The sequence below is a fragment of the Staurois parvus genome, unplaced genomic scaffold, assembly GCF_062004578.1.
Source record: "Staurois parvus isolate SC_StPar_1 unplaced genomic scaffold, SC_StPar_1.0 ptg001192l, whole genome shotgun sequence".
Classification (NCBI taxonomy): domain Eukaryota; kingdom Metazoa; phylum Chordata; class Amphibia; order Anura; family Ranidae; genus Staurois; species Staurois parvus.
In genome coordinates, this window is record NW_028318988.1 from 2,320,455 (window position 1) to 2,331,525 (window position 11,071).

The 11,071-nt window shown below is 47.8% G+C and overlaps 1 protein-coding gene and 1 long non-coding RNA gene across 4 annotated transcripts; one reads left to right on the forward strand and one right to left on the reverse strand.

Annotated features, from left to right (window-relative positions):
• Positions 1–315: 315 nt before the first annotated feature.
• On the reverse strand, positions 316–6,555 carry LIPT2 (lipoyl(octanoyl) transferase 2). 2 transcript variants are annotated; one of them, XM_089659834.1, is made up of 2 exons: positions 5,950–6,555; positions 316–2,320 (listed from the first exon to the last, which is right to left on the reverse strand). In XM_089659834.1, the coding sequence occupies exons 1-2, from the start codon at positions 6,389–6,391 to the stop codon at positions 2,070–2,072; spliced, it is 693 nt and encodes a 230-aa protein (XP_089515960.1). In that variant the 5' UTR covers positions 6,392–6,555; the 3' UTR covers positions 316–2,069. The 2 variants fall into 2 exon arrangements, with proteins under 2 accessions (XP_089515960.1, XP_089515961.1); XM_089659835.1 differs by having other exon boundaries at positions 316–2,317; positions 5,950–6,550.
• On the forward strand, positions 5,973–9,459 carry LOC149438403 (uncharacterized). 2 transcript variants are annotated; one of them, XR_016307913.1, is made up of 2 exons: positions 5,973–6,441; positions 9,038–9,459. It is a non-coding gene; the product is annotated as an uncharacterized LOC149438403 (long non-coding RNA). The 2 variants fall into 2 exon arrangements; XR_016307912.1 differs by having other exon boundaries at positions 5,973–6,137.
• Positions 9,460–11,071: the final 1,612 nt, after the last annotated feature.

Below are 11,071 nucleotides of genomic sequence, written 5' to 3' on the forward strand. Positions count from 1 at the left end.
TCACAGTGGTCACTTGATTAGCCGATCTTTCCCACCCTTCCTGGCGTTCGGAACTTTTTAAAAGAGCTCCAGGACGGGAACGGATTCAGAAACCTTAAAAGTTACATTTTTAAAAAATAAAATGTAATCCTATTTAACCCCTTAATAATTCCAATCACCCCAAATGAACTCCTTCTTCCCCTTCTCCCATTAGCTATTATTTTTTACCTTTATTTATTAATTATATTATTTATATTTCCTATTTTTCCATTTTTAATTTGTTTTGTGTCTCCTAACAAGGAAACGTGCAAAACTGAAAAAAAAAAAAAATAATAATAATAGGGAAATGCTTTTATTCATTTTGAACCAGAAATATAATTTAGCGTCATTTTAAACTAAACAAATAAACAATATATTTCTTTTACAGAAAAAAAAAATATTTTTTTAAACACAAATCAAAACAGTTAAAATGGAAATCTTATATCTTTTCGTCCACAGATTCCACAGAAAATAAAATATTTTTTAAATACAGTACTGGCAAAAAAAAAAAAAAATTTTCTCCTTAAAAAAAAAAAAAAGTATGAATTTATGTATGTACGGTGTTAACTTTTTAAGTTTTTTTTTTTTCGATAGAGTGGAGGGGGATTAGCACCCCTGCCATGTTTTTACAGGATGTCAGTGACGCCGAGTCATTTCTCCCCCAGTGTCAGAATGCCCGTCGCAGTCCCGCTATAAGTCGCTGATCTCCGCCATTGAAAAAAAAAAATCCAGTATCTATACCGCCATTTGTAGACGCTATGACCTTCACGTAAACCAATTAATTTACACGTATTTGGATTTTTTATTTTTAGCAAAGACATGTTGAAAAATACATTTTGTCCTAAATTTATGATGAAATTAGATTTTTTTAATTTTTTTACTGGACATGTTTAATTGCAAAAAAAAATCAAAAATATTGTTTTTTTTCTCAAAATTGACGGCCTTTTTATTTATAGCGCAAAAAAATAAAAAAACGCACAGTTTATCAAACACCGCCGAAAGAAAGCTCAATTCGTGGGTGGAAAAAAAAGGATGTCAATTTAATTTGGGAGCAGCGTTGCATGACCGCGCAATTGTCAAAGTAACGCAGTGCCGTAACGCATACAATGGCCTGGTCAGGAAGGGGGGGGGGATCCTCTGTAGGGCGAGTGGATAAAGCGATCATATCGGTGCGGTTCCGACTTGGTCGGAGTCACACCAATTTCTAACGTAGTACATGGACTACTTCGGGTGCGACTTGCATAGACATCTGGGCAGATATCTTACACGTCGTGCCTCAAGTCGGAGTGACATCTGACTTTGAAATCGTGCGACTTCATTGGAATGGTCAAACATTCAGGGTGATCAAAGGGTTAACTGTGTGCCTAACCAGTGGTTATGTGTGTACTGTCAGGGATGTGCTGGATTTTATTGCCTGCTTTGCAGGGGAAACAAAATCCAGCACATCCCGCTGACGGGACGGAGCTCTGCATTGCTTACATATGCAGAGCTCCGTGCAGTGTGTCTCCTCACCGGACAGCGGGTGCCGGCGGTCGCCCATTGGCTGGCACCTGCTGATTGGCTTCAGCTGTGACAAATCACAGCAGAATCGGCGTGCACGCCCCGCCCTCCCACCCGGAAGTACTGAATCACGTGATTCTGCACAGAGCGGCCGCCCTGTAGTAGTTAAACTGCTATAAGGTATCCAGCAACTGGTTTTCGCATCGAAGTCAATGGGAGGCATTTTTGCAAAGTAGAACTAGAAGAAAATAACTTTCATTTTCATTTTGGATAGAGTGGGGGGGGGGGGGGGATTTATAACCCCTATTCATTTTTTTTGCCATCTTTGTCCCATAGCGGAGATTTCCCTTCACTTCCTGTCTCATAGCTAAAACAGGAAGTGAGATGAAATCCCTGGGTGTAACCAGAACTAGTGTCCCCATTGGAAGATTTCCCCTCTTTTCCTGTTCTGGTGACAACCCAAAAGGGGTTTTAATCCACTCTATCCAAAACTAAAAAAAAAAACCTTCCTTTAGCTATAGTATGATTCCTAAATGAAACACACACCACCATCAGTGTAGTAGCTCCTCAGTCTCTTTCCTGTCGCTGAACTCTAAAGTGCAGTTGAACTCCTCCTTGAAGGCCTCCAGGAATGGCGGGATGGCCTCTTCCACGCTGACGTCTCTTCCCAGCTCGGCGCTCAGCGAGGTGACCCCCTTCCCCTCGATTCCACACGGCACGATGTGCTGGAACCAGGACAGGTCGGTGTTGCAGTTCAGGGCTAATCCGTGGGAGGTGATATGGTGAGAGCAATGGACGCCTGCTGGAGAGAGGAGACATGGGACCAGATCAGCAACTTCACCGGAACAACTCACGGGGGGGCACATGGAGCGCAGGAGGGTTAGAACCCCTGGGGGGTCATTTAGCACTGTCCCGGCTGGGGAATTCCTCCCTATTTGGAAGTTGTATCCCTCATATACAGGGCATGCTGGGGATTGTATTCCCTCATATACTATACAGGGCATGCTGGGGCTTGTAGTCCCTTGTATAATATACAGTACATGCTGGGAGTTGTAGCCCCTCATATACTATACAGGGCATGTTGGGAGTTGTAGTTCCTTCATATACTATACAGGGCATGCTGGGAGTTGTAGTCCCTCGTATACTATACAGGACATGCTGGGGGTTGTAGTCCCTAGTATACTATACAGTGTATGCTGGGAGTTGTAGTCCCTCATATACTATACAGGGCATGCTGGGGGTTGTAGTCCCTCGTATAATATACAGGACATGCTGGGGGTTGTAGTCCCTAGTATACTATACAGTGTATGCTGGGAGTTGTAGTCCCTCATATACTATACAGGGCATGCTGGGGGTTGTAGTCCTTCGTATACTATACAGGACATGCTGGGGGTTGTAGTCCCTAGTATACTATACAGTGTATGCTGGGAGTTGTAGTCCCTCATATACTATACAGGGCATGCTGGGGGTTGTAGTCCCTCATATACTATACAGGGCATGCTGGGGGTTGTAGTCCCTCATATACTATACATGACATGCTGGGGGTTGTAGTCCCCTCATATACAGGACATGCTGGGGGCTGTAGTCCCCTCGGATAATATACAGGACATGCTGGGAGTTGCAGTCCCTTCATATAATATACAGGACATGCTGGGAGTTGCAGTCCCCTCATATAATATACAGGACATGCTGGGAGTTGCAGTCCCTTCATATAATATACAGGACATGCTGGGAGTTGCAGTCCCCTCATATACTATACATGACATGCTGGGAGTTGTAGTCCCTCACATACTATACAGGTCATGCTGGGAGCTGTAGTCCCTCGTATACTATACAGGACATGCTGGGAGTTGCAGTCCCTCACATACTATACAGGTCATGCTGGGAGTTGTAGTCCCCTCATATACTATACAGGACATGCTGGGAGTTGTAGTCCCTCATATACATGACAAGCTGGGAGTTGTAGTCCCCTCGTATACTATACATGACATGCTGGGAGTTGTAGTCCCTCATATAATATACAGGACATGCTGGGAGTTGTAGTCCCTCATATAATATACAGGACATGCTGGGAGTTGCAGTCCCTTCATATATTATACAGGACATGCTGGGGGTTGTAGTCCCTCATATACTATACAGGACATGCTGGATGTTGTAGTCCCCTCATATACAGGACATGCTGGGGGTTGTAGTCCCTCGTATACTATACAAGTCATGCTGGGGGCTGTAGTCCCCTCATATAATATACAGGACATGCTGGGAGTTGCAGTCCCCTCATATAATATACAGGACATGCTGGGAGTTGCAGTCCCTTCATATAATATACAGGACATGCTGGGGGTTGTAGTCCCTCATATACTATACAGGACATGCTGGGAGTTGTAGTCCCTCACATACTATACAGGTCATGCTGGGAATTGTAGTCCCTCGTATACTATACATGACATGCTGGGAGTTGTAGTCCCCTCGTATACTATACAGGACATGTTGGGAGTTGTAGTCCCTCATATACTATACAGGACATGTTGGGAGTTGTAGCCCCTCATATACTATACAGAGCATGCTGGGAGTTGTAGTCCCCTCGGATACTATACAGGACATGCTGGGAGTTGTAGTCCCCTCGGATACTATACAGGACATGCTGGGAGTTGTAGTCCCCTCGGATACTATACAGGTCATGCTTGGAGTTGTAGCCCCTCATATACTATACAGGACATGCTGGGAGTTGTAGTCCCCTCGTATACTATACAGGACATGTTGGGAGTTGTAGTCCCTCATATACTATACAGGGCATGTTGGGAGTTGTAGCCCCTCATATACTATACAGAGCATGCTGGGAGTTGTAGTCCCCTCGTATACTATACAGGACATGCTGGGAGTTGTAGTCCCCTCGGATACTATACAGGACATGCTGGGAGTTGTAGTCCCCTCGCATACTATACAGGACATGTTGGGAGTTGTAGCCCCTCATATACTATACAGGACATGCTGGGAGTTGTAGCCCCTCATATACTATACAGGACATGTTGGGAGTTGTAGCCCCTCATATACTATACAGGACATGCTGGGAGTTGTAGTCCCTCATATACTATACAGGACATGCTGGGAGTTGTAGCCCCTCATATACTATACAGGACATGCTGGGAGTTGTAGCCCCTCATATACTATACAGGACATGTTGGGAGTTGTAGCCCCTCATATACTATACAGGACATGCTGGGAGTTGTAGTCCCCTCGTATACTATAGAGGACATGCTGGGAGTTGTAGTCCCTCATATACTATACAGGACATGTTGGGAGTTGTAGTCCCTCATATACTATACAGGGCATGTTGGGAGTTGTAGTCCCTCATATACTATACAGGACATGCTGGGAGTTGTAGTCCCCTCATATACTATACAGGACATGCTGGGAGTTGTAGCCCCTCATATACTATACAGGACATGCTGGGAGTTGTAGTCCCCTCGTATACTATAGAGGACATGCTGGGAGTTGTAGTCCCTCATATACTATACAGGACATGTTGGGAGTTGTAGTCCCTCATATACTATACAGGACATGTTGGGAGTTGTAGTCCCTCATATACTATACAGGGCATGTTGGGAGTTGTAGCCCCTCATTTACTATACAGGACATGCTGGGAGTTGTAGCCCCTCATATACTATACAGGGCATGCTGGGAGTTGTAGTCCCTCATATACTATACAGGGCATGCTGGGAGTTGTAGTCCCTCGTATACTATACAGGACATGCTGGGAGTTGTAGTCCCTCATATACTATACAGGTCATGCTGGGAGTTGTAGTCCCTCATATACTATACATGACATGCTGGGAGTTGTAGTCCCCTCGTATACTATACAGGACATGTTGGGAGTTGTAGTCCCTCATATACTATACAGGTCATGCTGGGAGTTGTAGTCCCCTCGGATACTATACAGGACATGCTGGGAGTTGTAGTCCCCTCGGATACTATACAGGACATGCTGGGAGTTGTAGTCCCCTCGGATACTATACAGGACATGCTGGGAGTTGTAGTCCCCTCATATACTATACAGGACATGCTGGGAGTTGTAGTCCCCTCATATACTATACAGGACATGCTGGGAGTTGTAGTCCCTCATATACTATACAGGTCATGCTGGGAGTTGTAGTCCCCTCGGATACTATACAGGACATGCTGGGAGTTGTAGTCCCCTCATATACTATACAGGACATGCTGGGAGTTGTAGTCCCCTCATATACTATACAGGACATGCTGGGAGTTGTAGTCCCCTCATATACTATACAGGACATGCTGGGAGTTGTAGTCCCCTCGTATACTATACAGGACATGCTGGGAGTTGTAGTCCCCTCGTATACTAGAGGACATGCTGGGAGTTGTAGCCCCTCATATACTATCCTCATATAACATACAGGACAGTCCATTCCTCACCTATGGCGCAGATCTTCCTCTCTCCCACCCACACTCCGGTCTCCTCGGCTCGCTCTCCGGTCACGCCCAGCCCCCGGCACAGGCCTATGGCCGCCCCCTCTAGGCCGCACACGTATCTGCGAAGGCCACGGCGCAGGCGGCGGAGGCTGAGGACCGGGTAGCACACCAACTGTCCGGGGCCGTGGAAGGTGATGAGTCCCCCGCGGTCTGTACGCTGGAAGTCCGCTCCCAGGGCTCGGAGCCTGACCTCCTCCGCCTCCGAGTACCGGCTCTGCCGGATCCCCACCGTGTACACCGGCCTGTGCTCCAGCAGTAGCAGCCTGTCCTCCTCCAGCTCCGCGCACAGACGGGCGCTCCGGGCCTGGGCCTGTATGGCATGGGGGTAGGACAGCAAACCCAGCCGCAGGACGCGCAGCGTCGGCCGCCCCGCAGAGTACGACATACCGGGGATCCGCTGCGGCCCGCTGGAGGGGGCGGGGACGTCAGTTTTGGGTAAGAGGCTGGAGGACTAATGAGGCACCACAAGTCCCAGCCAGGTCTCATGATGACTCACAAGTCCCAACCAGGCCCACCAAGGCACTAAACGTCCCAGCCAGGCCTAATGAGGCTCCACAAGTCCCAGCCAGGAATAATGAGGCACCACAAGGCACAGCCAGGAATAATGAGGCACCACAAGGCACAGTCAGGAATAATGAGGCACCACAAGGCACAGCCAGGAATAATGAGGCACCACAAGTCCTAGCCAGGAATAATGAGGCACCACAAGTCCCAGCCAGGAATAATGAGGCACCACAAGTCCCAGCCAGGAATAATGAGGCACCACAAGGCACAGTCAGGAATTATGAGGCTGCATAAGGCACTGTCAGGAATTATGAGGCACTACAAGTACCAACCAGGCCTACCAAGGCACCACAAGTCCCAGCCAGGCCCAATGAGGGTGCACAAGGCCCAGTGAGGCACCACATGGCCCAGCCAGGCCTAACGAGGCACCTCAAGTCCCAGTGAGGCACCACAAGTCCCAGCCAGGCCCAATGACAAGGCACAGTCAGGAATTACGAGGCACTACCAGTTCCAACCAGGCCTACCAAGGCACCACAACTTTCAGCCAGGCCCAATGATGCGTCACAAGGCCCATTGAGGCACCAGAAGTCCCAGCCAGGCCTAATGAGGCTCCACAAGTCCTAGCCAGGCCCAATGAGGCACCACAAGGCCCAGTCCGGTCCAGTGAGGTACCACAAGTCCAAGATGAGTCTAATGAGGCACCACAAGTCACAGGCAGGCCTACCAAGGTTCCACAAGTCCCACGCATTTCTAATGAGGCTCTACAAGTTCTATCCAGGACTAATGAGGCACCACAAGTCCCAGCCAGGCCCAATGAGCCACCACAAGGCCAAGTGAGGCACCACAAGCCCCAGCCAGGCCTAATGAGGCACCTCAAGTCCCAGCCAGGACTAATGAGGCACCGCAAGTCCCAACCAGGCCCAGTGAGGCACCACAAGGCCCAGCCAGGTTTAGTGAGGCACCACGTGTCCCAGCCAGGTTCAATGAACCACAAGTCCCAGCCGAGTCTAATGAGGCACCACAAGCCCCAGCCAGGCCTGCTGTGTAAAGTAAACTTGTCATGGACACATGAAAGCAACCATTGTAAAATTCTGAAAATTCTGTTTGGCTGTCATCCTGGCTGGCATTTGCAGTTCACAGGTATGGTGGGCAGTAACTTCATTGCCATACCAAATTGCTGGCTGGAATTTGTACCTTTAATACTGGCAATCTGGTGGCTGGGACATGTACTTCAGCCGTAAGTTTGCCTGAGACTTGTAGTTCATCAATAGGACTGGATGGGGATTCTAGTTCAGTGATGGGATGGCTGGGACGTTTAGTTCATCAGTAGGACTGTTTGGGGATTCTAGTTCAGTGATGGGTCTGGATGGGAGTTGTAGTTCATCAATAGGACTGTCTGGGGATTCTAGTTCAGTGATGGGTCTGACTGGGGCTTGTAGTTCATCAATAGGACTGTTCGGGGATTCTAGTGCAGTGATTGGTCTGGCTGGGAGTTGTAGTTCATCAATAGGACTGTCTGGGGCTTCTAGTTCAGTGATGTGATGGCTGGGACTTGTAGTTCATCAGTAGGACTGTCTGGGGATTCTAGTTCAGTGATATGATGGCTGGGAGTTGTAGTTCATCAATAGCACTGTCTAGGGATTCTAGTTCAGTGATGGGTCTGGCTGGGAGTTGTAGTTCATCAATAGCACTGTCTGGGGATTCTAGTTCAGTGATGGGTCTGGCTGGGAGTTGTAGTTCATCAATAGGACTGTCTGGGGATTCTAGTTCAGTGATGGGCCTGGATGGGAGTTGTAGTTCATCAATAGGACTGTCTGGGGATTCTAGTTCAGTGATGGGATGGCTGGGAGTTGTAGTTCATCAATAGCACTGTCTGGGGATTCTAGTTCAGTGATGGGTCTGGTTGGGACTTGTAGTTCATCAATAAGACTGTATGGGGATTCTAGTTCAGTGATGGGATGGCTGGGAGTTATAGTTCATCAATAGCACAGTCTGGGGATTCTAGTTCAGTGATGGGTCTGGCTGGGAGTTGTAGTTCATCAATAGCACTGTCTGGGGATTCTAGTTCAGTGATGGGATAGCTGGGAGTTGTAGTTCATCAATAGCACTGTCTGGGGATTCTAGTTCAGTGATGGGTCTGGATGGGACTTTTTGTGGTTCAGCAGCATGGTGGGTGCCGGGGACCCAAGGCAGGGGTATCATGATGTCCCTGAGTTACAGAGCAGTCCCTGGCTCTCCAATTGTCCCTAGAAGTGTTCCGGGGTTCAGGAAATGTTCCATGAATTGGTCACTTTGTGTTCCGCTAGAAAGGAATGAATGTATTCTGCACAGCAGGCAATCACTGGGCGGTATGGTGAATGCCAACTGCTCAGGGAATATTGTGTATTGTTAATGGTGATGGTCCTGCTGTGACTTATAGTTCCACTGAGCAGCTTGTTATAATAGCAGGACTTGCTGGAACTTGTAGTTCAATAGCAGGCCATCCAGTAAGACCAGGACTGACTTTACACTTTCTGTCTCTCTCTAGATCTATGGTTCTGTTCCACCCCCTCCACTCCTAAGGGTCATGTCAGACATATCTCCATCAGCAGAATCATGGGGGGGGGGGGGGTCACTCTGGACGCTGGCCTGGAGTACTGCAGAATCTCATCCAGCAAGAGAGCGACTTCTCACCTCTCCAGCCAACAAGTGAGCTACTCCATGGGAAAGGAATAAGTTGTTATAAGTTATAGTGATCCTGTCACTTGCAAAATGTCGCTAGCAACAGGATCACCCACCTGATGCAGCACCAAGCTGGCCAGACGGCCATAGGCACTTTGATATGTCCATTCAATAACACAGCCCTTTCAAATGCAGCAACCAATGGCTATCAACATGAGCCGCACATGAAATGTGAACATTTAATCGAATTATAGCTATCAAATTAAAAGCACCTTCTATTGAAATGAGTGTTTATGGTCAGACTGTCTTTTTCTCTCTTTGGCCGATATATAGATAAAAATGTTTCATGTAAGGTCACCACTGCCGCATACTGGGGTCCGTATCCACTCAGAGATGGACTGGCTTGCCAAGTCAGGAGAGTATTGGAGGCTGCATGGACACAGGTGTCATAGAGGTGCATGGGAGCACACTCTGGGATACAGGGGCACACAGGGATTACTAGGAGTCATTAGATGGCATAGAGCTTCCCTAGAGACTTGAGAACGCACGTGGAGATATTAGAAGACAAAGGGTGCACTTAGAGACACAGGGGAGGGGGGAGGCTTGAAGACACCTGAGATGCACTTGGAGGCACAGGGGTGCACTTGGAGTCACTAGATGATACAGGGCTTATTGGAGACATGGGGGTTCACTTAGTGACGGTAGATGACATGGGGTGTACTCTGGGGTGCAGTTAGAGAAACTGGATGACATAGAGGTACTCTGGGGTGCACTTAGAGATAATAGATGACATAGGGGTAGTCTGGGGTGCACTTAGAGACACTAGATGACATTGGGGCACTCTTCGGTGCATGTAAAGACACTAGATGACACCGCTCACTTGGAGACACAGAGGTGCGCTTGGAAACATTAGATAACATGGGGGTACTCTGGGGTGCACTTAGCGACATTAGATAACATTGGGGCACTCTTCGGTGCATGTAAAGACACTGGATGACACAGGGCTCACTTGAAGACACAGAGGTGCGCTTGGAGACATTAGATAACATGGGGGTACTCTGGAGTGCACTTAGAGATGCTAGATGACACAGGTCTCACTTGGAGACACAGAGCTGCGCTTGGAGACATTAGATAACATGGGGGTACTCTGGGGTGCACTTAGGGACACTAGATGTCATGGGGGTGCACTTAGAGACACTAGATGACACAGGGCTCACTTGGAGACACAGAAGTGTGCTTGGAGTTACTAGATAACATGGGGGTACACTAGGGATGCACCTGGACACACAGGATTTACTTAGAGTCACTAGATGACACGGAACTCACTAGGAGACACAAGATGACATGAGGATGCACTGGGGCACAGATGGATGTGATAGGTGACATGATGGTGCACTTTGACTCACCTGAAGACACAGTATCACCCTTGGAGACACTAGGTGACATGGGACTCTTTTAGAGACATAGGGGCACACTTGGAGATACAAGATGACATGCAGGTGCACTGGGGCACACTTGGATACCCTAGATCAGGGGTGGCGAACAAGTTAGACACAAAGAGCCAAAATTTTAAACTGTGAAAATCAGAGAGCCACACCACGCAGTGACCTGCCAAAACAGACAAACACTCACACAAAAACACATAATTAAAACCATATTATTCACCATAACACTTTCTTCCCCTTACAAAACAACAATGTTCATTTCAAGGTAAGTGTCCACCCTCAACACACACATCAAATGCAACTTAGCCAGAGTTAACACATCAACTACCCTGGAGGTTGCTGTGGCACCTGTCTGTCTCTCTCTCCCTTCTCTCTCTCACTCTAACACACAAGTATACAAAAAAAAATTCTGAACTAATGGACTGCAGACACAGTACAGGAGATGACCAGAGACT